The 27,929-nt window shown below is 43.3% G+C and overlaps 1 protein-coding gene across 3 annotated transcripts; it reads right to left on the reverse strand.

Moving 5' to 3' along the window:
* Positions 1 to 11,534: 11,534 nt before the first annotated feature.
* On the reverse strand, positions 11,535 to 22,397 carry LOC136464593 (putative transcription elongation factor SPT5 homolog 1). Of its 3 annotated transcripts, none has more exons than XM_066463547.1 (22): positions 21,945 to 22,397; positions 20,852 to 21,093; positions 20,615 to 20,758; positions 20,386 to 20,547; positions 20,196 to 20,225; positions 18,288 to 18,355; positions 17,842 to 18,199; positions 17,592 to 17,747; positions 17,396 to 17,493; positions 17,041 to 17,089; positions 16,811 to 16,963; positions 16,574 to 16,717; positions 16,176 to 16,275; positions 15,877 to 16,047; positions 15,731 to 15,779; positions 15,548 to 15,639; positions 14,980 to 15,049; positions 14,753 to 14,804; positions 14,428 to 14,647; positions 14,184 to 14,284; positions 12,787 to 12,927; positions 11,535 to 11,804 (listed from the first exon to the last, which is right to left on the reverse strand). In XM_066463547.1, exons 1-21 carry the CDS (start codon positions 22,261 to 22,263, stop codon positions 12,913 to 12,915), a joined length of 2,793 nt encoding a protein of 930 aa, XP_066319644.1. In that variant the 5' UTR covers positions 22,264 to 22,397; the 3' UTR covers positions 11,535 to 11,804; positions 12,787 to 12,912. The 3 variants fall into 3 exon arrangements, with proteins under 3 accessions (XP_066319644.1, XP_066319643.1, XP_066319645.1); XM_066463546.1 differs by having other exon boundaries at positions 20,142 to 20,225; XM_066463548.1 differs by lacking the exon at positions 11,535 to 11,804 and having other exon boundaries at positions 12,790 to 12,927; positions 14,435 to 14,647; positions 20,142 to 20,225.
* Between the last annotated feature and the right edge of the window lie 5,532 nt (positions 22,398 to 27,929).

Here is a 27,929-nt window from a genome sequence, read left to right on the forward strand (position 1 = left end):
GTGTGTAGCCGGCCCCGTGCCCGCCCAACAGCCCGTCGCCACGAGTAGTCAGACCCATGCCCATACCCGAGCAGCAGCCCATGGTATGGATCCAAATAACCCTTTTTCCTGATGAGTCTAGCGGATGGGGAATTGAGCAAGAGATGAGACTGATTTTGTTAAACTCAAAATTGATGATCTATAGGCTTTTGTAGGTAGGAAAAAAGAGAGTTAAATTCACTCTAGGTCTCTAAACTTGTGTTGAAGTGTCAGATAGGTCCCCAAAGTCTGAATTTGATAATTCTAGGTCTCTAGAGTTTGTTTGGGTCTCACCAGACATCCAAACGGGTCTAAACCTAGCCCGTTAGTTGATGTGGCTGCACGTGTGGCATCCAGCATGGATTCAGTGCGCCGAGTTAGTGTGGACCACTGACCAATGGGGTATATGGCCGATGCCCCCCGTGAATCCGCCTTCTCCTCCCCTATTCTGTTCTTTCACCCGCCTCCTCCCCCATTCTTCTCCCGCCAGTGATGGATAGCTCCCGGGTAGCAGTCAGCGCACAAGAATACAGGTACGAAACCATGGAATCCTCTAAAGTTGCCATCTTCAGCTCCAACTCTAGCGGGTTTGGTGAACGACGAGATAGAAGGGGTGGTGAGTTCAAGTTTATCCCGGCGAAAACTGAGGCCGTTGGTTCCTCTTGTTGTGTGCGATAAGTGCCATTACACGAAGGTGAAAGTGCTAATGGTGAAGATCGAAGAAAACTATGGTCGTCACTTCTACATTTGTCCTACCTATCAGGTTGGACTCAGTGGATTCAGGTTCTGCAACACCCTGCTTCTACTGATGCTGCCTTCTTGTCTTGATTTCGTTTCAATTGATTAAGAGCGGGGTGGTAGTAGTTGTGACTTCTGGTATTGGGAGGAGGACTATGAAGATTTTTGATTGATAGTGGCCATGTGCCACAGAGCTATGTGCGTGTGTTTCCGAAGGAAGGTGGGTCGGTTCAGACAAAACAATAGGCTCATAGGTTGAGGATCTAGAATAGGTAAAGGAACAAGGGAAAGAGAGGCAATTGCTTGACTCTTGGTTCACAATGTGAACAATTTGGTAGATGTTGGTAGGGAGCTATTGTTTATGATGAAATTGGTCTTGATTGTATGTGTGGGTTTTCTAGTTTGTTATGTGTATTGTGTGTTTAGGGGTCCTTGAAGTAGAAGTAGGGAGTTAGTGGAATTGAACTCAACATATGTACTACATGTATTAGTTATTGAGGCATTTGAACTCAACATGTGTATGGCTCTGAAGTCAATGTATCAACTGAGTACTGAACTCAATGTATGCAGACATGAATTGAGTCCTGAAATGAATATACGAACCGTGGTTTGCTTGAACTGTGTTTTCATTTGGGATGAATATATGAACTGAGTACTAAACTCAATAAATGAAGACATGAAGTATGGAAGATGATTAACATTCACATCATCACTCATTGCATAACCAAGTACCACTGATTATATAATAATAGCATATGTCATTGCAAAGACCATCATAACATGATTGTTTTTGTTGAGTACATCTATTACAAAGACCAAGCACATTGGTCTTCTTCTTCCTGTTCTATAACACATTCAATAAAGACCAAAAAGGAAGTGAGTACGCATATCACTTTCATTCATAAAAGATCAAAAGGTTCATTTGTTCTTTGCTGGTTCACTCAGTCTTCTTTTCTGGTGCAATCTTCTTCCTTTTCTTTCCCTTGGTGCCATCTTCCCTTCCTTGGTAGCAGTAGTCAGAGGAGCTGGCCTTAGCACTTAGATTTGATCAAATTGGGTGGTTCTACCACGTAGAACCGTGTGAAACATATGTAGCTCACTTTGTACTATCTTCTATGGTAGTTTTTATTAGTATTTAGATGTAATTTGTTGGATATTTTAGTTAGGCGGGTAATTTAAAAGGCTAATTTAGGGGATTATTGTGTTTCATAATGGTAGATGTAGGTAATTTAGAATCTATACTAGGAGGGCTATTATTTTTAAATTATCCTTCATAATGATAGATATGGGTAGTTTAGATGAAAATTTAGAGGTTTATTTCAAATTATTCGTAATGGTAGATATGAATAATTTGGATACAAATTTAGGTTACTCAAGGGCAGTGATGGACTAGTGTGTAATTTTTCAAAAACAGAATAGATCCAAAAGGCATTATCGATGATGATGTTCCGATCTACCAAATTAAAGACCAAATGTTTTTATTATTGCGAGAATTTTAGTTCTATACTTTTTCCTAATGCGTAACATGAGGGCCCCATTAAAGCACTTCAATTAGTAATATTAAGATGTTTTTTTTCTGGCTATAGTTGTTGCCTATTATTGTATTTATTATATAACACTACATCTTGAAGTACTAAACTTAACCTGTCATTGCTACTAATTTCTCATTGTTTGTAACTAACTAATGCATATTTAGATGGATTTGATTTGTAACTACCTAATGCATATTTTGATAGGTTTGAGGACACCCTATTCTTTGGAGAATTCATCGCTGAGGTGGTGGAGAACCTAGCACAAAGGAGGAGGATGTTGACTTATCTAGCGAAGTACCTAAAAAAGTGTGTTTGATATACTGCTACCGAGGTAGTGTCTACACCTGGTGCAGCATTGTTTGATGAGCTTGTTATGATCCATATAGAGCTTTTCTTATTGTCTCATAAGCCACACATGCTCGAGTTGATTGATTACTATAACCCAGGCAGGGACATGGGCGCTCCTCGTCGTTACTTCAACAACATCTTTTGCCACTTCACGAGTGTGTTGTCTAAAACTACTAGTGGCTTTATGACCGCTTCAGTGACCTTAGTCAAAGCATAAATCTATTTACTTCCACTACCCATATATGTAATATTTGTACACCATTAATATAATTCTGTTTAGTTTCCATAGTGAACTTGACTACTGTAATAGCACCTAATCAGCTAACCAGCTTACTGCTCTGGAGTTGGGGTACTCGAGTTAGGCGCATCATGCTCCCATTACCAACTCTTATTGTATCTTTTTATGACACCGTGAATCCATATTGTTGAAGCAGATAGTTCCGAACAGGCTAGAGAGGAGAAGGTAGTTAGGATAGGTGAAATTAGGGTTTGAATGTGAGTTGAAGTGAGAGCCCCCTTGCTCTCATGTCCTTGGACACTTATAAAGACGGTGATCATATACAAGATACCCCTTGGTAGGGTTGGTTTTTACATGTACCACTCCAATAAGTATTTAGGTCTCTTTCACGGGGTGGCCTGACCCATATGCAATATGGGCTCAACACATATTTTGTGTGCCAATTAGGGTAGCAGTATTTCTAATTAACATATTTCATTTTTAATTAGTGATTATCATGAAAAATTAGTGATAGTGCATATTTATTAGTGTATATTTAGTTGTTATTGTTTTTAAATAATATATATAGTTAGTCAATTGTTCTCATCCTATCCACTCTCATCCGTCCAACCAAACAGAAAATGGCTCCCATCAACAGAAAATGGCTCCCATCCATCCAACCAAACAGACACCATGGATAAATCAATCCTGAATTCCATGGATAGCACTATCTCATCCACCTTTACCCTCAAACCAAACACACCCTAGACTGACTCCGCTTTTTCATCCGTTTTTCTAATTTTCCTTAGTCGCCCGGGCTGATTTTTCTGATTTCCAAGCTGACACACCATCCATATTTTTCTGCTCGTTGTCTGCATCTAGGCAGATTTTCACTGATTTTTTATTTTTATTTTTATGGTTTTTTCACCTGTTTTCTCATCATGTTCTAATAATATAATATAAGTGTAAAGACAAAGAAAAATAAATAAGATTGTATGGACTTTGAGCCCTTGACCCTTCCGCATCTGTAAGGGACAATGGTTTCTATCATTAGGTTAGTGATGTATTTCTAATGTGAATAAAAACAAGTTGATAAAAGTTGATGAGCTATACAAGTGTCAAATTCAACCACAACAAGATAACCGCTCATGGAAATGTGAAGAAGGTTGAAGAGGGATCAAACCGAGCTTGATGCTTATGATAATCCACTAGTTCAAGCCAATGAGAAGGAAGCTCCTGGAAATAATCTAAGAAGACTACAAGCTTATCCTCAACTATAAGTAATCATCTCCATCAAAGTGTGGTATCTACCCCCAATATTTCAAGCACATATCTCAAGCGGTGTCATCTTTTGTGGAAATTGATGACAAAGGGAGAGAAGATAGACACAAAGATATCAAGCGAAGATGGGGAGAAGATGGACATTACCAAGATTGGAAAATAGAAGGGGATCAAAATTTGAAAAAGCATACAAGTAGGGGAAGCAAGCTCATAGAGTGTGTTTGTTACATTTTGAGATGTGCAATACATATCGCTTGCATTTGCATTATTGCATTTATCAAGCAGTATCTTCTTATGTGTGATGTTTGCTAGACATAGCTTGAATTATGAGTTGAGCCTAGTTCTAGTGCTTCTAATGGTATCTAGAGCTTAGTTCTTGTTTTACAAGTGTTAACTAGAGGCCATGTTGTCGTAGAGGATGAACTAGCTATTGTATTAAGAGATAATTCCTTATTTGACACCAGACAAATGACCTGTTCCTTTCTTGGCCCTCAAAAATTTTCCGTTCGCTATTTGACACCGAGTTCAACTTTTATTCCTTATACGACACTCCGTTGGATTTTCCATCCGTAAACCATTAAATGCCCTGTGAAAAGACGATTTTGCCCCTATGGGCCCCACCACCCTCCTCCCTCCTCTCCTCCCCTTCTCCCTCCTATCCGAGCCCGTATAAGCAGCATGCCGGCGGTGGAGAAGGCAGGCGCGTCGCAGCCCCCACCGGTCGTCCCTGCCGCTGCGGCCGGAGCCCCCTCCCTCCTTCAACGAGCCGCGCCACCCTCCTCGAGGAGGAGGAGAAGAGGGTGAGCTGCCAGTAGATCCGGCCGCCGAGGTGCGCCGCCGCCGCCGATAGAGAAGAAGAGGCGACGCGCCGCCAACAGGGCCAGCCACGAACCGGAGCCCTAGGCGGGGAAGAGGAAGAGGCGACCACGCATGGCAAAGGGGCTACGGCGGCAAGCAGCGCACACAACGCAGTGAGAGAGGAGCAGGGGCCCCAGTAGCGCAGGCATAGCGAGCCGGGTACCGGCTCCTCCCGGTGACCATACCTGCGGCGGCGTAGGTGACCGTGCTGGGGGCTGCCGCTCCGGGGGGACACCCACGGCGGTGGGCCGCATGCGCAGGGGCCCGACGCGCCTGGGCCGCCCGTGCTAGGGTTGCCGCTCCGAGGGCCGGCCGCGTTGAGGGCTTCCGTTGCCGCATCGGTGCGCCACCCGAGCGGGGCCGTGCCTGCGTCGGCGCGCCTCCCGCGTGGGTGGCCACGTCGGGAGGGAGGAGAGAGAGAGAGATGCGCGCACGGCGGGGGAGGGGAGGCGGGATAGCGACCAAGGGCCCGCGGTTGACGGCACCGGCAGGGGGCCGGCCGCGCCGGAGGGCGGAGGTCGCGGGGGCCCGGCTGCTGCGCCGCCAGATCTGGAGGAAGAAGAGAGAGGGAGGAAGAGGAAGGCGGGGGCTGCGACGCGCCTGCCTTCTCCACCGCTGGCGTGCTGCTTATACGGGCGCAGACAGGAGAGAGAAGGGGAGGAGAGGAGGGAGAAGGGTGGTGGGGCCCACAGGGGCAAAATCGTCTTTTCACAGGGCATTTAACGGTTCACAGATGGAAAATCCAACGGAGTGTTGTATAAGGAATGAAAGTTGAACTCGGTGTCAAATAAGGAACGAAATTTTATTTTGAGGGCCAAGAAAGGAACCGGTCATTTGTCTAGTATCAAATAAGAAATTATGGCCCCGTTCGCTTGTCTGGGAAAAAGAAGCCAAAACACTGTAGCGGCTGGTTTTGTGAGAGAGAAATACTATAGCGGCTGAAAGATGCACTGTAGCATTGTGAGGAGAACAAACCGGACCAGCCGGCTTGTCTGAAATTTTCAGACCAGCCGAACGCCGCCTATCTCTTGTATTAATTGATAGATAGCAAAACCAGATATATATAGTGAAGCTAAACTAACAGAAGAGATAGAGAGAAGTACACAGGCGATAGCCTGGGGACATCCCCAGACAACAGCCGTCTAGCAATAAATTGTGGAAGAAAACTGTTGGGGGAGAACCCAGGCAGACAGCTGGGGCAAAACCCAGGCATCTGCCAACTAACATTTAAGAAGGGAGTAAATATGCTAATATTATCATCAACAAAGTACTCCTATATCAATGTTTTGTGCACAGGGAACCAGGGTGTGTAACACCCTGGTGTTAGGCAGCTGATTAGCAATAGGTTAAGGTTTAATAAAACTTGACTAAAAGTTTTCTTGTGCTCTATAATAACGTCTCGTTGGTAATAATGAACATGTGGAGTAAAAGTTTTTTTAAGTGGACCCTCACAAAATGATTTGGGGCATGGGGATGGGAGGACAGTTTCGCTCTCTCTAGGCTCCGCCCTACATGTGAGGTGACTTCGATCAGTAAAAGATCAGTTGTTTTTACAAAAAGTAAAAGATAAGGTGAATTAACAGGACACGATGAATTAAGTGGTCACTTTTTCAGTATACTGAGCTTGCAATGAATTAGTTATTAATTGCCACCAACATTATTTATATACTGCAAAAACTGCGAAGATAGAAATAATACATGCATGCTAGTAAATATATGCCACTGCCTACTAGTATGCAATAATCAGCTAGCCAGCTTACTGCTCAGGAGTTGGGGTGCTCGAGCCAGGTGCATCTTTGCTCCCATCACCTGCAATGTGTTGCCTACTGTGTTATGTTAAATATATACAATATGTGTACAATAGCATTCTATAATATTTTATGGTTCTAAATTATAAGTTACTTTGGCTACGCTCCCTTCAGCTTCTTCCGCTACGCTAAGCCGTGACTGCACCACCAAAGTTACTTTCTACGGTTTATAAGCTTACTAGGTAGCGTGTCCGTGCGTTGCTACAGGACAAATAAACTTTTATACTAAAAACACACGGATCGCACGATAAGATAACAATACTGTGAAAATAAATACCAACGTTAAAGTGACATTTAATCTAAAAAGCAAAGTCTGTGATATTAACAATCGCGGAGAGCGCGGCGTCACAGGCTCACAAACTCTACTGTATAGACCTTTCCGTAATGCGGCTAAGATAATGTTTTATATCAGCAATATTCGGGGTGTAATTTAAAAGCACCAAAAAATATCACAAACTGGTACTGTCTAATTACATTGTAACTCCACTAATTACCATACAACCACATATATATTTAAAAATATATATACTAACCTCTAAAATTATTTTTGACTAAATTGATCTGTAGTTTCTTGAAAGACTAAAATGATGGCAACCACCATATACCCCTCTAGCCATCATCACGTCATGGAGCCTACATTTTGCAGGTCCTGAGGTGAACGGCAACGTGCAATCGGTTCCACCTCGACCACTCAGGGTCAATGCTCATTTGAAACCGGCTAGACCATACTCACAATTTCCTCTCAACCTGATCAACATTTGTACTTGTACAATGTTTTACACAAAATACTCACAACCAAGCTAGATCACTTAAGTACACAACTAAGATGTTTGTCATGTACAAGTACACACATAACTCATTTCTTGCTTGCGCAAAGATAAAGTTCTTTTGAATAATGTTTTACATCTAGGAAGTCATGGAACAAAACAACCACCACAAGCACTTTGATCTTCTTGTTGCAGTTTGATCTTTGATATTCCTTTTCCTCTCATGTAGTAAATTCCGTGTTTGTTGGACTGAAAAGACATAGAAATTAAAGCTACATACATTAGTGCAGACCCTAGACAATGGAAAAAATAGTCCAGCCATACGCAAGCACAGTTAAAAAGAAATCACTTCATAATTTAGGATAAAAAACACATCAATCCATGATGGCAACAAATGATATGGATGGCAACATGTCAGTTAGAAAGAGAGATATGGCTCATTCAAAGCTACCGTGCTCCACCTACAATTTCAAGCCATGATGGCAACACATGATGCAATATATCTGTTTCCTCTAGGCTATTCTTGCCCATGCTCTTGTTATATATCCAACTTTTCCATTTTTATTGCTCTATTATCTTTTTTTCTCCAAGCAAATTGACCAGGCATGGCGGGGGTCTAAGGATCCCACCGCCAAGCATCCGATGATCTTGAGGCTGGTGGTGCCCGCTAGGCAGATTGCCGTCCACCGCGGACAGGCGCGGTGACGGGTGGGGCGTCGAGTTCAAGTCGAACCCCATCAGATGAGGCAGAGGAGGCGCGTGCGGGTGCGGTAGCGGTAGCAGAGGGGGTGACAGATGCTACTCCAATCGCGTGATTCGCGTTGTCGCAGAATCGATCCGCTCTGTCACGCTCGTCGTCTTCTCGAGCAAAACTCCGAATGACTCGTCCGCAGTCAATCTCCAGGCCTCCATCCTGCTCCACATGTCGAGGGATTCCTGCGTCATCTCCTGGAATCCTTCGAATTGAGTGGATAACTTGTGAAACTTCGTGGTGAGTTCTCCAAGGGATTGTGCCATCTTTTGCTGTATCTTCAAAGGCTGCCGCTTCGGCGCCAGGATGACTCGACGACAGCAAAAGGATCACCGCCGTTGCTACTATCTCTGATACCAATTGTCAGGGACTCGGATGAAGATCCTGGCATGAACTGGAACTGGATAGGATTCAGGATAAGAAGGAGCAAGAACATGGGGGTCAGGCAGGAGCAGAGTATTCAGGAAGAACAAGATATTTCAGAGTTCAGGATTCATTCATTCGATGGTTCATTCAGTTACAGGCAATGACCTTTTATACACTACTGGCCCATCAGGCCCACATGACAGCTCACGCTTACAACTAATCAACCGACAATAGCTTGACCGCTACAGCAATAGCCCGGCCTCGCCTACTCACCCCACCTTGCGGGTCTTCCTTTTGTATGTGACAATAAGGCACAGAAGTTGCTTGCTAATGATAGAATCTAGCCAGTCACAAAAACTCAGAGAAGCAATATCAATACAAGTTTTGGGAGAAATCTGTTCACTGAAAACAGTAGCAGTTAACATATAACAAGGTTGCACAAAAATGATCCAGATGCATTGACATCTACATCTCCACCTCTAACTCATGCGCACAAACAAGCAGAGTTGTAGCAAGAGCAAGCTGATGTTTGGAAGCCTATTAATTTTGGCAAAGCTCAAGTAAAAAGGGCATACCCAGTGCAGAGAGCTCTCGCTTTGTGCGGGGTCTGGGGAAGGGTGTCAATAGCAAGCCTTACCCTCGCCTGTGCAATGCGAGGAGACCGCGACTCAAACCTGGGACCTTCCGGTCACAGGCGGTAAAGCTTAAGTAACAAGGCTCCCGAAGAAATAGCACTTTGCATTTACCTTTTTCATGTACAGCTCAATGACATTGCACAAGTTAGTGTGTGGTTTGTAGTTGTCGAAGCAGGTTCCCTTCAGGGCCCTCTCGTTCAGCAAGTTCATTGGGTGAGTCTTGAATTCAGCATCCTTGTGTGGCACACCCACCAAGCCACCAGCATAGTAACACCCCAGCCCTGGATTTAGATCGAGTAAAGATGTTGAATAAAATTTAATCTAAATAGAACAGACTGCAAATAATAGCAACAATGATGTGTTTATTCAGGTCTTACATCATAAAATATTCAAATTCCTGGATCATGGCGTTGATGGTACCAATGCACTCCACACTACGGTCAACCCCTCCATTTGTAATCTCAGCAAGTACCTAAAGCGTCAGGAAATTGGATACTATGGTCAAGTTTTGCATAAACTGTCACATGTTAGCTCATGTAAAGAAACAGGCATGCACTTGTGGTCTTTTGGGTTCACATATTCAGTGCAACCAAACTTCTTAGCTGAAAATAGATAAATAGATGAGGTTGCTGAATTATCAAAACAACATGACAAAATGAGGATTCAGTCATTTGGCTCAAAGGGACACCTTCTTCGAGTCTGTTGGGGTTTAGGTCAACACCAATTATCCTTGACGCTCCAGCAATCCTTGCACTTTCTGTAGCCTACTCATGCAAATATGCAGGGCAATCAGATGTAAATCCAACAAATATTAGAGTTGAAAGCAAAAAATAATAGAAAAAAAATCAACAGTTACAGCAAGGCCAACATGCAACAGCTCCTTGGACCAAAAATAACGATTGCTGAACCAAGAGCTTCAGAAAGAAATTGGTAAGCCAACATCACCAGATATATATCCTCAAACATGCATACCCAAATTGGAGTCATGACCACAACTATTGCTGCAACTCTTATAAGAAACCACTACAAACCCACTCATTGCATATACGTACCATTAATCAAACTGCAAGAAATAGAAAAAAGCCACGCATCACAAATATGGAAAATCCAGTAATACTATACAACCAATGTGGCATAGATCAAGGCATACCATTTGTCTGATATCATGATTAGTTGAAGCACGAGATAAAAAAAGGATTAGTTGAAGCACGACTCAATTTGACCATACAATCTCTAGGATCATCGCTTCATCTGCTGCTTTTGGACAATAATAGTGGATATAATATTGAAACAAATTTATAATGAAAAATCATATCATAGAACCCAACTTCATGTAAACTTATTTAATGCAAATTTGTATGGCTCAGTTAAGTACACCACTCTAATCCACAACACTGGGTGGTCCATCTGGGCAGTGGGCACTTGAGCAGGGACTCATTTGTACAAACATATTGTAAGCAGTGGCCATGGAGATCTGGGCTGTGGTAGCAACGTGGATCAGCAATCAATAGGCTCCCACTTTTACAATTTTACATCCCTCATCTCACACAACGACCGCAAAATAAGTCAAACATCTAAACCAAGTCTTTTGAGGAGGTACCTTTTGAATTGTCCAACGTCATCTTGACACACCTGCAATTCAAGGAAGAAATGAACTGGCTATCAAAACACCGCACCGCTAGATAACGGCCAAGCTGAAGAGCGAACGGTGCAGCGGCACCTGCCGTGGTCGACGCTGAGGATCTCAGTCGTGACAAGTAATGATGCCTACCCTGTGATCGGACACCGACTCAGGTGCCTGCACTCCGGTCCAGGGGCTCGTTGCTGGAGTCGCTCGGCCTGTCAAGCCCCGTCCACTTGTGGCAGAACCGTCCGAAATAACACACTTACGGATAGGGATGAAAACAGTACGGATATTTTCCGACCGTATTCGAGACCGAATCCGTTTAGAGGGGTTTAGATCTGTCCGTATCCGAGTCCGGATATTTAACATCCGATACCTTATCCGTATCCGAATACTCAAATAGCATATTTATGATGTTGATATCTAATCGTATCCTATCCGGCATGGTTGACACTATCCATATTCGAATCCAAATCCAGGCAGAAATATGAAAACAAATGTAATATCAGTGATATCCGTCCGTATCCGATCCGTTTTCATCCCTACTTACGGAGGCGCTCGTCTTCCACCAGACACTAAGCACCCCGAAAGCAAGCTACAACAGGCGGTATCTGTCGGGCACACCCCAAGGGAGTACCCGAAAGATCCATATTTTTTCCAAGGATCCAATAATGAGAACGAGTTACAATATAAGTCCATTTCGTACATCAGAGTTTCTTAAAAAGTACATTATTACAATACCAAATATCAGAGTGCGGAATGATAAACAGCAGAATTTAAAAATACATCTAGCGGTAGGGACGAGGATCCGTCTGAGCCCACCAGAAGAATCCTTCACGCAAGGTACTTCTCAAGCATCACCTGCAACAGGGGTAAATAAACCCTGAGTACACAATGTACTCGCAAGACTTATCTGACTAGTGGGAATAATTTTTCGACTCCAAGGAATATGATAAGCTTTATGGTTTGCTGGTTTCTTTTTGCAGAAAGCCATACTAATAGTGAGTCCTTATTTATATATTATTATCAGCCGTATTAAGTTATCACCTAGCCAGTCTATATAAGCACATGTTCTACTTTCAAGCAAAAGTTGAGCAATCAGTTCTATTTCTTCTTTCAACTTTCAGTTCTTACTACGATGCTAAACACGAAACAAGCCGTATCAGATCATCCGGCGATTCGCGAATCAATGTGCCCAGCTGGGTGCCCTGAAAACACACGCCCCATTTGTACCCTAGGCACAAGCAGGACTAACCCATCACTCTTCTGTCCCGGGTGTCCAGGTCTCCGTCCAAACTTGGACTCCAAGCCCCCACTCCTGAGTCCGGGACTCAGTATGGTGCAAGGACCTCCACCATCTCCGCCTCCAATCAGTCGGTCCGGAAAGAGCCGGATCCGCGACAAGAGAGCAACAAGTCTTCCCTGCGCCCATACCCAAGTATGCGCTCGGGACAATAAATATGTGACTTGCCCACGATGCCTCATGCAACGATCGTTCCTTAATCGACACAGACAGAGAAAAAGTATAACCGAGCTATGCCCTGTTGGCCGCAGGACACAACCCTTTACACCCACCAATATCCTAACCATATCCCTGCCCAGTCACCATTTATCTTTTCATCATTTTATCATGAGTGGTCATATTTTATCACCTATGTGCGAGTAACGGTAGGTTACTCACGCTACCGATATCCTGAGCATAGCAGCTACTCGACTTGTACTAGTAAGACTCATGGGTAGATATATTTATGCATGTAGTTTCCATAAAATGCCTGTAACGTAAATACACATCATATATATATTTAGTGATCATTAAAAATAGGGGTTATGCATCGGAGCTTGCCTTGGGTAGGCGACGGGTCAGTGATGTCAGCACCAACAGGCTCTAGGGCTCCCTCCTGCATGAGGATCTCCTCCTCGTACTCCTCAATCACCTCGTCATACTCCGGCTCGTCGACAGGTACAAAGTCTACCAGCTCGTGATCTACATGCATGAAATGATGATGCCATGCTTAGGAATATAACAACAGCAACTCTTAAAATAATAGTACATCGATTTAACTACTAAGCTAGTGCTATCGACCACGGGGCTAAACTACCTATTGTTACCGATAACAAGTTTGAAATATGACATCCATTATTATTATAGCAACTACAGGTATTCTTACTCCTAATACGCTATATACGATAAAGCAAGGGTAATAGCTACCTTATTTAGCAACACATTCTAAGGCTACAAAATTTACAGCAAGTACATAATATCATAGGGAACCTACTGTAAAATTTCTAAAGCTAAAACTATCACCGATTTGCCACAAGAATTCCTACAACATTAAGCTAGCTAATATTAAGTTCTTCTATTTTGACTTCACGAATCTAGCATCACAACAGCTAACTGTGAACTAACTACACTAACAAATAGAGGTCATTTTTATGAATCTAACAAACTTGGTTTCACTATTTTTGGACCACTACATAATTTACTACAAATTATTAAAGTTCAGCTTAAAAACTAAATTGAATAATCATTTCTACTTTACTGGAATTTAAAGAAACGAATTCTGACTCATGGCCCAACTCACGCGGCTCGGCCCACAACGGCGCGACGCGCGCGCCAGTGCAGCGCGGCCCAGCCGGCCAACGGCCCGCGACGGGAGAGACCCGCGCGATGGCAAACATGCAAAAACGCCCCCGAACTAATCTGTATTTACTGCGAGCTCTAAGGCACTATTCCTCTAGTCTATGGTTTTACAACTACGCCCTCCCCTTTCTTCTTCTTCGCCGCGGCGACATCCCCGGCACCCGTGCGCGCACTGGCGCGACGGCGCGGGCATCGGGCAGCCACGCCGGCGTCACCCAACCCTCCATGTCCTATCTACGGGACCGATGGTTACCTCGACGACAACGCGCAGCGACCGGAGGCGATACGGCAAATAGGGGCGTGGTCCCGAGCTCCCTCCCCGGCGGTGGTCCTTGACCTACGATGGCGGGTGCGTTCCCATGAGCCACAGCGAAAGCGGAGCAAACCAATTAGCTAGCGAGCTCAAGGAACTACCCACGGAGGCCGTTGAGGTGTCGGTTCGGCCGGAGATGGCCCGAGCCAGACTGGCCGCGTGCGCACCGACGATGCGACGGCGCACGGCCGCGTCGGGGAAGGCGGGGCTGCTGTAAAGCTACGGCTGAGGTGCGCGGGGTGCTCAGGAGGGTTCACATGCGCTCGTAACCGATGTAACCACATACCAGGAGCACTTCCTTCACCACAGCGTTGCTGACCTCATCACCTCCCCTGGAGACGTTCACCAAAACATCTGGCAGTAGCCAGCTTCCCTCAGCCTCGCCACCTGCAAGCATTTGGACAACAAGGATTCATTTAAGTGCCTCCAAATTGATGATCCATTGACGACTCGATTCAGCTCAATATGATCCTGACTGTAGAATGTCTTTCACTGCAAATGCAACAGTACAGAGAAGGGCAAGGTTGAACCTATTACGGGAGACATTAGTTCCATTCCACCATAGCCTGGAGTCATCGGCTGGCCACTAGGAGTACCAGCCAAATAGGAGGCAGGATCCGGGGTCATCGGTTGACCAATAGGTGTTGAGGGAACATTCGTGCTTGGGGTGTTCACCGACGCATCACCCCAACTTGCCCACCCTGACCCAGGAGTGGGAGCTTCGTATGGTCGAGGTCGTGGAGTTCCTGGCTGATTTTTTTTAAGGAAAAAAAACAGAGATGAAGAAACACAATCAGTTGCCAGCAAGAAGTTTAATGATCTCCAAGATAATTACAAGAAAGTGGCTCACTAAACCTGGTAGGCTGGACTGCTTGCCCAGGTGGAATCTCCATCTTCCCGGTTGTCCCTGTCAATAACAGAAACAGTAAGCAACCAACAGTATAGATGCTATTGCCAAAATTTTAACGAGATGATTTATGTTCTTAAGCTGATTTATTCAAGCTATCAAGCTATCAGCTTATAAGACAATGTGCATCTAGCAAATTTATATTAATTTGTATTCTGCAAAAAGACATACAGACCTGTGAGGACTCAATGGCACCCAGGCTCGACTAGGCATAGGAGTTCTCATTACATCTCGAACTGGGGTCGCTGTAGAAATAATATAATATGGTTACCAGAAAAATAAATGAAGAAATACATGATCCAACAAAATGGCAGCAACTACAAATATACGTCATTTTATCCGGTTGTGTTGGTTGAGAATGGAACCAAAATACAAGAGTGCTTACTGATATCAGTTCAAGTGCTAGGCAACAAACAAAAGTGGTTGCCTCCATAGAGATCGAATAACACAAATGCTCAAATCCTCTTCAAGTAATCAAAGTAGGTGCAGCAGAATTATGGTACTTCTCTATCAAACTAGGGATCATACCGTCCAGCTTTCCTAACTTTTTAGGGAACACAATACATGTGGAAGCCCAGAAAAGGTGACTCTTGCATAATATGGTTAATGCTAAGAGAAGATGAAATTAACAGTCAAAGAAAATCCTGCAGACCTCATGTTCATTCCCAAAATGCCAAATGTTTACTAAGTAAATTTTAGTAATCTACTCTTAAACAAAGCGTAATAAAGCATGTAATACACACCTCCAGGATTCCGCATCGGAGTCTGAATAGGATGTAGTGGGGTTCGAGATGGATGCACAGGTGTTTCAACACCCCTTGAATAACAAGTTTCACTGCTTATACAACTCGTCAGCAAATGAAACTAAACAGGTCAACCAAATATAGAAATATGGATATGGATCATGAGAAAAAATGAAAAGTTACCGAAATGGTGTTGCAACAGCAGCTGTGTCGCCTATATCCTCCCTCTTAACTATATATTCGCACAATAAATATATTATTAGAACTAAACATAAGAGAAACAAGTACACCTTCATTTCAAAAAAAAAGTACACTTGCAACAGACTTACCTGTGACAATTTTCATAAGTGATTCAAGCTCTACACGCACAAGCACACCAGTTAATTCTTTAACACGGCCACGATATCCCTTATATGGCCCAGATCTAATTTTGATACATCTGTTCACCAGGGTATCATTCCCTCTGCCACCACTGCCTCTCCCTCCAAACCTTCCACCAGCTGAATAACATAGGAGGCATGCATTATTGTATAACACAAGGGAACTGACTCAATTTGTTATGGATAAATAAAGAGGCTACTGGAAACCATAACAGCAGATATTTTTTTCAACTTAAATACATTCGTACAATTCATGTGAGGTCCTCTTGGGGGCAGCCTCCCTGGAGACTGCAAAATCCTTGCTTGAGAGCCAAAAGCATGAAAATGTGGATCTGCTTTATCCATGGCCTGCGTAAGATTACAAAAAAGTATGGTCAGACACAGTATTCTAAATTCTAAAGTACATTAATACTCCTGCCGGTCATAAATACTTGACATATTTAACATTTGCACGGTTTTTTGATGTGCATCTTTGACCATTAATTTCTTCAAGAATATATTCTTAAAATCCTTCAAATACATGAGATTTTGCAAGTATTTTGAATGCACACATATACTACATGTTTTCAAACTAAATAATGTAATAGTTATTGATGTTTGCAGTTTTTAAGGATTGACCGACTCTTGAGTATATATTAGCACATACATTCCCACGGTGGATGCCAGTTGACCCCCCAACAAGGAAACATGATTGTGCTTTTGCACAGATAAATCCTGAATGCTCAAGGTAGTGGCGATCATAGATAAAAAGTATGCCTCTGTGTATATGTTCCACAGGACCTCGCTTTCCCTGTAAAAAAAATAGATATATAAAATATACTCAAAACAATCATATCTTCTGATACAAACTGAAACGTGCAAGATCATGTGAAGTTAGACACACCTTACATGCTCCTTCAGCAACCCTCACAACATCCTTAGTTGACACAATGTTATTGTACCGATCTTTTGCCGATGTGCGTCGATCAATCTTACATTTTATTTCTCTCAGTTTTACAAGGACCAATTCAGGTTTATCAGGCACACCTTTCAGAACCTAGTTGTATATTAAGGTCAATATATTAGTACATAAATCATCAAATCCATGAAACAAGATAGATATAATCTGCTTGCCTGAAATGCTTCACTCTCCAACCGTATAATAATCCCAAACGATGAATTGCTGAAAAGTTGAGAGGAATGAATTAGTTCATATCCATTCAGAACAAATTGTTACCAGATTGTTTTTCAGTAGATATGATTGCTTTCCTTAACTACTATTGTATATATATATATATATGGTTAGACAGGATCCTAGCATGAATGCCATAGAACCTCATGTAAGAAACAATATCCAGATCTAGATATATGGTCACTAAAGATTAACCATAGATATATATAGTTAAGGAAAGCAATCATATCTACCAAAAGATATAATTCAATAATACAAAACTCGAGCAATAATGGTTCACTAAGAAAAATAACTTACTTAAGAAGAACAAGGTCATGCAATTCATAATCACCAATCCTGGTAACCCCTGTGGTGACCTCAGAACTCTCCACAACATGGTCTGCAAACACACGGATCTATAATCACAGAGACAGTAAAAGGTCAGTGCATATACCCCCAAAAAAGGTGTTCGCTAAGCAGCTATTAACACATCAGAAAAGCAAAAATATCTCACATGTTCTTTGGTAGTGTCTGATAAAATGATCAAAACATGCCCTTCCACTTTAACAACCATGCCTATCGCACCCTCTTGAACTCCAGATATGACTTTTACATGGTCTCCAGGATTGAAATATTTACAGAGATTCGTCTCACTGAAGGCAAGTGTTCTCTGTGATTATGAAGGAAAGTGTCCTACGTAAATATTGATCAAATATTTTAATTAAATCATCCTTAAAATAGTAACTCAGTCTGCGAGTAACTACCGGAAGCCCAGCTAGTTTTGGTTGAATGTGCACAGTACTATCCTCCACCTTCTCAACAGAGCCTTTTAAGTTCTTGAGGTCACCCTTAATTACAATTACAGCATCACCTTTCATGAAGTGGCCCTTTTTTCTGTTTGTAAACAGAGTGGACAAGCTAGCCACATCCTCATTGAGGTCATCACCAGGTTTTTTGAATTTCTCTAATTCATCAAATGTTGGCTTAATATTTTGCGTGCTGATCGATTTTATAGAGAATGTTTTGTGCAAGAAACCATCTTTAAACAGCAAACTACCGACAACATCAAAGTATTCCCCAGAATCTCTATTCCTCCTTCTGTCAACACGGATGTGCAACTCCCTGTTTCATTTGAGTTAGCAAATAACAGCAAAAGGCAATAAATACAAATACAAAACACTATTACAATGATAACAGGGATGAAAAGCACCTCGCCTCATCGACACTAAAGAACCTTGGTGGTGGAATGAATGACTTCTTCGGGACCTCTTGCCCATCCTGAAAAGACCAGAATATTCATTCATCAAGCAAAGTGATTGAGCAAGCACCAGAAGGAGCATGACAAAGATTTTTTTTTTTTGAACGCAATGGCAGGAGCTCTGCCTTTCAATTAAGATGGGGAAAGAAAGTTTATGTACAAATAAGGACACTCGAGATTAGGGTTTCAAACCCCCACAAGCATGCAAAGTAGGGAAACGCACGGCCCAAAAGGGGTGGGGGCAACAGCTACACATAAGCGAGTGCTCTTTTACTTTGCTCTATGTCTTCCTTTATCCTTGCGGCCACTTGCGGCACCGTTTCTATCTTGTTGTCGAAGATTCTCCTATTTCTCTCTTTCCAAATATTTCAAAAGGTGTAGATTACTACCCCGTTAAGCCGCCTATGCTCGGATCTTGGCACTTTCCTCGCCACCTCTTCCTACCATGACCTGATATTGGTGGTGTCCACATGGGGTTGCTGTTGAAGTTGAGTGAAGTTTTCCTATGAGAGGATTTGATCCCAAACCGCCTTTGCGAAGGGGCAACATAGGCATAGGTGGAGGCCGGTCTCTAAGGGACCATTGCAGAGCACGCATTGTTGTTGGTGTGGCCACCCTCTCCTCTGTAGGTTTTGCGCCGTTAGAATTTTATCTTGCACTATAATCCAGGCGAAGATCTTGCATCTGTTCTCCACTTGCGCTTTCCAGATCAGGTCCGTACGGAAGGGGACGAGCGAGCCTTTGAATTGTATTCTGTATGCCGAACGGGTGGAGTAGTTCCCATCATTGGTCCATTGCCAGATGATGGTGTCCTGGACGCCCTGTTGTAGGTGCACATCTTGTATCCGTATCCAAAGGGACACAAACTCCTGTATGTGGACAGTCGAGGTGATTTTCCTTCCTAGCTTGTGCATCCAATTGTTGTTCCGGAGCTCTTGTTGCACCGTTCGGTCTCTCCTTGAAACTAGGCGAAACAAGTTCGGGGCTAGGTACCTAGGAGCTTGTCCATCGAGCCAATTGTGGTGCCAAAACCTAGTCTTTGCACCGTCCCCCAAAGTTATAATGATTGAGGAGTTGAAGAGGAGACGATCATCATCAGAACATGGAAGCTCCGAGCCGCTCCAAGGCTTGGAATCGTCCACCCATTCCTGCCAAAGCCATCGCAACCGGAGGGCTCTCCCAAATCTATCAAGGTCGGGGACGCCTAAACCACCAAGTTCTTTTGGCCTGGTAACTGTTCGCCAGTTAACAAGGCAGTGTCCGCCATTGGCATTCTCCTCCCCCTTCCACAGGAGCGATCTCCTGATTTTGTCGATCTTTTTCTTAGCCCATGCAGCGAGTGGAAACACCGTCAGGTGGTAGGTTGGCATGGAGGAGAGGACAAATGTTACTAGAGTGAGACGTCCCGCTTTGTTAAGCCATCTTCCTTTCCACTTGGGTAACCTTTGCCCAATACGGTCTATGAGAGGTTGCATGTGGATCTTTTGCAGTGATCTGATGTGGAGTTGCAGTGATCTGATGTGGAGCATGACAAAGAAAAGGCACAACTTTTTCCCAATAAGATGGGATATAGAAAACTTCCTCTAGATATGTAGGCCTCAGTAACATTTTGAATACCATTGCAGGAAAACTAATCAGAATCTCCCAAGAAAGGAAACCCTGAGATCATGTGTTCAAATAACATAATAATCATGTAAAACCTATAAAAAAGTTACCCAGTCCACAGAAGATGCAATACCATACAGTTTTACATAAGTTTTGCTGAACAATAAAACTCAGATATATTGCTAGTAAGAATAAACTTACCAGTTTATTTGCCAGCACTTGTAAATCAATTCTAGGAATGAGCTTAACACTAACCTTTTGGCCCACATTGTCAACATCAACAACCTAAAGGTAGTCCAAACAAAATACAGAGAAAGCCTGTTAGGACAGGAAGTAGCTCCTTCGATTGTAAACCCCTTTAAACATGAATTTCTTCTTAAAACTTTATAACCGGCTCTCGCGTGTATTCTAAGGGACTGGAGACAGCAAAGATCACCCTTTATACCTTAGCAAGATCACCTTTATACATACCAAGCTTCATCCGAACCCACGAGTCCCTTGAAAGGTCAACAGATTTGCTCTCAATAGAAAGGACATCAGCCATTTCTCTTATAGGAACTAAAGTTGGTTTTGTTGAAGCAATGATGTTCCGCAAACCTTTGCAAGCCTGAAATTAAGTTCAGTTAAAACACAGTACCAAAATGAATAAAACTGTCAAGTGAAGCACCACTTACCTCTTTGACATGGGCTTCTTTCTCTGCTTCAATGTAAATGAAATTCTTTAGGTGTTCTAGTGCAACAACAGATTTTATCTGGAGATCTGGCCTATCAATGAACTTTTGCATTAGACAAACCGCTGTTTCCCGCTCATGTCCGATCTGAAGTCATAATAAGATATTAGTGATGTTCAAATGTACAGAGAATAAATGGTGGAGCAGATCTTATTCTTCTAGAACTTGCAGCTAACCTACCGCACATTTCACCATCCAAAGCTTTGGGTCCTTCACTGATGGTAAGAGAGCCTGCTGTTCAACCTCGGTAACTTCCTCGTCATAATCAAAATGGGATGCTTCTTTATATCTGTTTTGTAGTCGCCTCACAATCTCTTGCATATCCTCATCGTCTTCCAACATAGAGCTAGAATGAGGAATAGACCTCCTTACCACATCATTGTGACGAATTTCAACCCCAGCATCAGTATCGTCAATAAAGCCTGATAAAAGGCAAAAGGTGCACAAGTCATGGCACTGACACAGATGTTTCCTTGCCTGTGCTTCTCTCTAATGACGATTCAACACAAAAGTAGTCATGGTAAACTGCATCCTGGTTCTATTTAACCACAGGAATGTCATTGCAATTTAGCAATCAATTCAGTATAACATTCACATTGTCCAACTGAGGCACTGAGCGCTATCCGTTGGAAACAGAAGAATGACAAAAGCAACAACATATAATTAACAGATACAACTAATGTAGAAATCCTATATTTTCTTAGAAAACGATTCTCTCCACACTGGTATACTGTTAACTGGGTGTACAAGCCCTCGAGTATTTCAGGGGTAGGTGTAAACATAATGTAGACAATTGATAAGATTTATGGAGCAGGAACTAGGTGCTTCCTTCGAGAAGATCTCCGAATCAATATGAAATCCCCGAAATAAATGAAGTTCGGCTCTAAACTTTGAGGGTTGCAAAAGCTCTGCAGAAACCATCACTACGTAATGAGACTAAACCAACACAACCACGTTAAAAACCTAGCTGACGGGTCTTATTAAAACACAGAATCAAACTATAAACCGACAAGTAAACGATTCTGCATTTTTTTCCCGACAACTCCCAAATGGAATCGATGTCCACATTATTATTAGTCCAGAGAAGAAACTAACAATGCATTTGTCAGCTATGGACCGATGCACGGCATAAAATGAAAGCAAACGGTGCAAAATCGGGCAATTTCACCGTAAATTCCGCAAATTAGGATATGGTAAGATCAACCGAGCGATTCTACACACAAGGTTGGAAGTTGGAACTGGAACCCGATCGATAGGGCAATCAGCGACTCACCGGGCTCGACATCCGAACTATCGTCGTCGATGTCGTCGTCGTCGTCGACCTGGGCCATGTCGTCGATCAGGATCGACAACCGCCTCCTCTTGGAGGCACGCCCACGGCCGCCGCCCCCATAATCGTCGTCATCATCATCGTCGTCATCCTCGTCCGAGTCCTCGTCCTCGCTGGCCGCGTCGTCGATGAAGCTCTCTACGCCGCGCGACCGCTTCCCGCGGCCCCCGGCTCGCGATCTCTTCCCGCCCCTCTCCTCCTCCTCCTCCTCTTCCTCTTCCATGTCGTCGACCTCCTCCTCCCCGCGGCTGCGGCGAGGCATTTTGGATGCGGCCGCGGCGGCGGTACTAGGGTTTCGGGCCCTCCTTGCTGGCCGACAAACTCGGCGGCGTGGCTTGGGCGCGGTGAGCGCCTCGACTCCTCGAGAGCTTGTGCTGCAGACTCGGCGAAGTTGGGTGCGCGGACGAACTGGGCGGAGCCGGAGGAGGGGCGCTAATATTGCTGGAGAGGGGTATTTAAGGGCTGTAAGCCAGGAAAACCGTCGGACCGACTTCTAAGCTGCAGTGTTGTGCAGTGGTCGTACAGTACTGGGCTGTGTTTTCTCCGGTAATGGGCCAATGTGATTTCTTTGGGCCGGACTTGCCCGTAGCAGGAAACGGATTGGACTCAGACGCGACTCTACCCTGTTGTTGACTAGTACCAACCACTGGTAATGATGTGGCCGACGGCCCATCGGTCCAGCAAGGCCTTTGTTCTTCGCTCCAGCCCCGATATGGCCGTGTCGCATACCCCCGTCCTCGTGGTACACGCCGGATATGCTTTTGGATTTGACCCAGGATACGCCATGTGGAGAATGCAGAGCTAGGGCTCAATCAATTCCTCCTTTTCGTAGCAGAGACCAAAATAGCACTAACATGTCAAAAAAAATTCTGAACAACACATACATTCGACTACTGCTCGATTTTAAGTCTTAGCTTCACCTGTACTATAGAACTTTGCCTAAAAATTTATGGGGCTCTGAGAGTTCCACTGCTCCGGTATGGGTATGGGGCTCTAGCCCCATAGTCTCACCGTTGGATCCGCCCCTACATGTCCGTGCAGACCTTGACACAATCCACTGCTCCGATATGGGTATGGGGGCTCTAGCCCCCCAGCCCCACCGTTGGATCCGCCTCTGCATGTCCGTGTGGACCTTGACACAGAAGGCTCAATTATCATATGTGCCCTCACGGATACTTCAATCATGTTGCTCTTTTTTTAGAATGTTCAACCATATGTTGGCATGAGTCTAAAATTCACCCTTTCGATAATGCGCAGGATATGGGGGATTGTTTATCGTGCCTTCTCGGTAAGGTTTGCACGAAAGGATTTTGTAAAATCTTTTAAAAAATGGGAACATACTAGTTCTACTTCATCTGTCTTTAAACTACTCCGTCAGCTCTGAATTGTAAATCATTTGGGTTTTCGAGATACATAGAATTTACTATACATCTATCTAGATATAATTAACAATTCAAAGTTATATTACTCTCGCTCTCACTAAAATATATATATATATATATATATATATATATATTAAATGTTTATGTTTAATCAAGTAAACAGAAATTATCGTAAAAAGTTAAGTAAATAAAGGAATGGAAATATCGTTGGATTTGTTATCCAAAAGTAATTTTTGTTGAGAAACAATAACCCTAAGATAATTATGGACTCATACCAAATATATCCCCGAATGATTAAGACTATATAAAAGAACCTGTACCCATCTATAATGAAGAAGAGATAAGAGTTTCACGATATTTGCTCTCCTGTGTGCATCTGGTGTGCTGTTGAGAAGGGATACGGAAAATCATCTACAACTTCCTCACGTCTCATCTGCTGCGGGAGGGAAAGGAACCGAATCAGGGATCCGCAACACCGTTGTTACTTAACACGTTATCAGCATGCTCTACCGCTACTCATCAACGACGGAATGATGTTCTCGATCCTGTTGGATCCATCTGCTCACAGATTTGTTTCTGTTTTCAATCTAGATCGTTTTTCTCTGGCTAGTTTACTTGTTCTAGATTGATCTTTACCGTTTATCTCACGTAATTTCCCTTGCCGCTGCTCTGATGGCCGCCGTCACCACATGAGCACTAGTATGCTAGATTAATAGATTTATTTTTACTAGCTACTAGATTATTTGATTATGACATCTCGAACAACACAATTTTGTAGATTTGTTCAGCTAGCAGCCTAGACACGTTCTAGATTTTTTTATATAACAGATCCAATCTTTGGATACTAGTTCTTTTTTAAGAACCCCAGTAGATTGGTCTTATTTATTGCTAGTTTGTGTAATAGATTGATCTTATTTTTACCGATGATGCCATGTTCACTTCTCTTATAATCTGTACTTTTCAGCTTATTTTTTCAGCCAAAACAGTATTTTTCTCTCACAACAAATCAGCCAGAATAGTGTTTCGGCTTGTTTTTTTAGCGAAGCGAACGGGGCCTATATCTTTTTATCTTCGGTTTGCCACCTGACATCAGGCACCCCATCATGTTGTGCATGTACGCCGGTGTGTACTGCTACACCATCCATGGACATTGGCCATGCCATGCATGCACACTAGTTTATTTCAATTGTTTTCATGTTGCACGGTCGGCCAACCCAACGCGTTTGACGCGTAAACCAGCAAACTTCCACGCGTTGTGCTGCCTGAAGTTGCGTATTACTTATGCATGCATCGTGGCCCCGCTGGCTACTGAAACTTGCGACACCATCATGGCCCTGATGGCTATCTTGCGATGCCGGTGGCTGCAGACCACCGTTGTATGCCTTGCGTGTATATATTTTTTATATCACTTTTCTTTTGTGTTGATAATAATTCATTCATGGCTATACATACTACTTCATGCTTATTTACCATAAGTTAATTTGCATTAATTAATAGGCAATGGCTTCGATCAACAAGACGGAGTTCAAGGTTCTTGAGCTCAATGGCAAGAACTATCAAACGTGGGCACTCGACTGTAAGTTTCATCTACAGGATAAGTTCAAAAAAAGTTTCATCTACAGGCGATGCAGCTGACTCCAACGATCGCCAGGCCTGCAACCGGTGTTCCTGCTCCGCCACACCATGACAAAGCAAAAGCTTGCATCTTCCTGAGGCATCATATTCATCCTGACCTAAAGATGGAATACCTGGAGGTGAAAGACACTCTGGTACTGTAGGTGAAGCTTCAGGAACGCTTTGGCAAGCAGAAGGCATTGCTTCTCGCACAGGCCAGGCATGATTGGGCACAACTTCGCTTCCTCGACTTTAAGACAGTTGAGGCATATAATACTATGATTCACCGTATCGTGGCTCAGCTTCGCTTTTGTGACTCGGTCGTCACTGAACTCAAGATGATTGAGAAAAATCTCGAGACTTTCCACCCCACCAACATGATGCTCCAATAGCAATACCGTAACAACAAGTACATGAAGTACTGTGATCTCATCAATGTGTTACTTGCCGCTGAGGCTCAGAATGAACTCTTGATGAAGAACTTCCACATGCGCCCGCTGGGAAACAGGCACATCCTGAAGCACATGCCAGTTTTCATAACAACAACGGTAAAGGTTCTTTCAAAAACAAGGGCCAAAAGTTTCATGGTCACCCAGGGCAAAAAGGGGGAAAGCTTAAGAACAAAGGCTAGAAGTTCAATGGAAATGGCAAAGGCAAGTCCCTAAAGGGCTTCAAAGGACGAGGCAAGTTGGGGGAATCCGTTGTGGATCCCACCAGCATTGGTCCCGTACTTGCACTACCGACCCACACTTGATGGAGCTATATCAAGAGTGGAAGAAGCGCCAAAACCCGGAGGTACACTTCATCTAGGCATCTATCGATGTCGTGACTGGACTACACCTCCCGGAGCCATCAGAGCCTACAGAGAAGCTTGAATCAGCAGCTATGAATGTTGATCATAATGTCACCGGCGATCATGCTGCTGAAAAGGGAGATGCCTATACTGGTGATGATGATTTTGACCTCGACAGGGAGTAGACCAAGTTATCAGCCATTTGTTTATTTGTTAGCCGGTGTGATTTATTTTCAGTAAAACAATTAAAGTCCCGTGTGATGTAATAATGCTCCCGTTGAACAACTTTATTATTCTGTTAGGATAAACTCTCGGCATGAATGGTTGGGTTCATAGCATTATTTTAATCAATTTATAGTTCTCCCGTTGGGCAACTTTATTATTTTTGTTAGCATTAACTCTTGACATGAATGTCTTGGTGCATAGCATTATTTTAATTAGTTTATCCCTTGTTTGGTTACGTGCTATCTTTTAATCGGCTTGCTATATTGATTATACATGACAGATTAAATTAGTACTATATTTAATAGAACAAGAGTCGTAGTTTCTATGGAGGCTAAAGAAGAATTTTGCCTGGTTGATAGCGCTGCCACAAATACAATACTTCGAGAGATAAAATATTTTCAGACACTACAGAAAAAGACTAAAAATATTACCATGATTGTTGGTCGCAACGGCCATATTGTAGGCTCCGATCAAGCCGTGGTCGTACTCCCAAATAATACCAGCATCTTCATAGAAGAAGCATTTTTATACCCGGGAGCTATACGTACTCTCCTCACATTCAAAGATATACGCCATAGTGGCTACAACGTTACAACTGCTTGTGAAAATGGTGCTAAATACCTCTATGTCATGATAGCAGACGAATGTGGGACAAAAGTGGTAGAAAAAAGCGCCGGGCATCTCCTCTGGAATTTACTACAGAAAAATTAAGCCACCTCAAGAATACGTTGCGATGTCTACTATATTTAAAAATCTTGAGTCTTTTACGATGCAGCAAGAAAGACTCGGACACCCTGGATTAAGGATGATGCGGAACGTCATAAAAGGATTTGCTGGTCATGGCATTAAAACCACACAAATTACTAAAGACTTTCTATGCATGTCTTGTGCTAAAGAAAAATTAATAACTAAACCCTCTTACCTGAAGTTAAAGGTCGAGTCCCTAGGTTTTCTGGAGAGAATACAAGGTGACATTTGTGGTCCTATTCACCCCCTGTCGGGGTCTTTTAGATACTTTATGGTGCTTATAGATGCTTTTACTCGGTGGAGCCACGTATGCATGTTGCCTACGCGGAACCATGCTTTTGCAAAACTTATTGCTCAAATCATTCGATTGCGTGCTAGCTTCCCAGAGAACCACATAAAAGCGATATGGATAATGCTGGAGAGTTCACCTCAAAAGCATTTAATGATTATTGTCACCTCAAAAGCATTTAATGATTATTGTCTTGCTTTTGGGCATAAATGCAGAGCATTCTGTGCCCTATGTGCACACACAAAACGGGCTTGCTGAATCTTTAATAAAAAGAATAAAATTAATTGCCATACCACTTCTACAAGATAGCAGACTTCCAACCAGTTGTTGGGGACACGCAGTGCAGCAGGCTGCTGCCTTAATCCAGTATAGGCCATTTGCATCTCACTCTGCTTCCCCCACCAATTAGCGCGTGGACAACAACCAATGATTTCCCATCTGTGAAAATTTGGTTGTGTTGTATATGTGCCGATATCACCACCCAGCGTACAACTATGGACCTCACTGGAAGTTAGGGATATATATAGGTTATGACTCTTCATCCATAATCAAATATTTGGAGCCTAAAACCGGAGATCTGTTTATGGCTTGGTACGCTGATACTATCTTCGATGAAGACCATTTTCTAGCATTAGAGGGAGGATTGTACCTTAATAATAAAGAATGCCAAGAAATAGATTGGACCGCCAGCAGCATTCCATCGCTTGATCCACGTACTAAAGATAATATCGGTGCAGAAAGTGACCAACTAGTAAATATTTGTAGTTTTGCTACACGTTGTGATCGGAGGTGACCTAGCACTCAATGACACAGGATTTATACTGGTTTAGGCAACATGCCCTACGTCCAGTGTGGGCCGGTCGGTGACTTTATTCCTG

This window comes from Miscanthus floridulus, chromosome 7 (genome assembly GCF_019320115.1).
Source record: "Miscanthus floridulus cultivar M001 chromosome 7, ASM1932011v1, whole genome shotgun sequence".
Classification (NCBI taxonomy): domain Eukaryota; kingdom Viridiplantae; phylum Streptophyta; class Magnoliopsida; order Poales; family Poaceae; genus Miscanthus; species Miscanthus floridulus.

Bases quoted from the DNA above. Each gene is read 5' to 3' on its own strand.
- LOC136464593 (XM_066463546.1), bottom strand. From the start codon at position 22,263: ATGCCTCGCCGCAGCCGCGGGGAGGAGGAGGTCGACGACATGGAAGAG. The intron at 17,748-17,841 runs GTAGTTACTCGC...TCATAATCACAG, and splicing joins CAAAACTAGCTGGGCTTCCG to AGAACACTTGCCTTCAGTGA. The intron at 14,648-14,752 runs GTTTAGTGAGCC...AAAAAAAATCAG, and splicing joins CAAGCAGTCCAGCCTACCAG to CCAGGAACTCCACGACCTCG.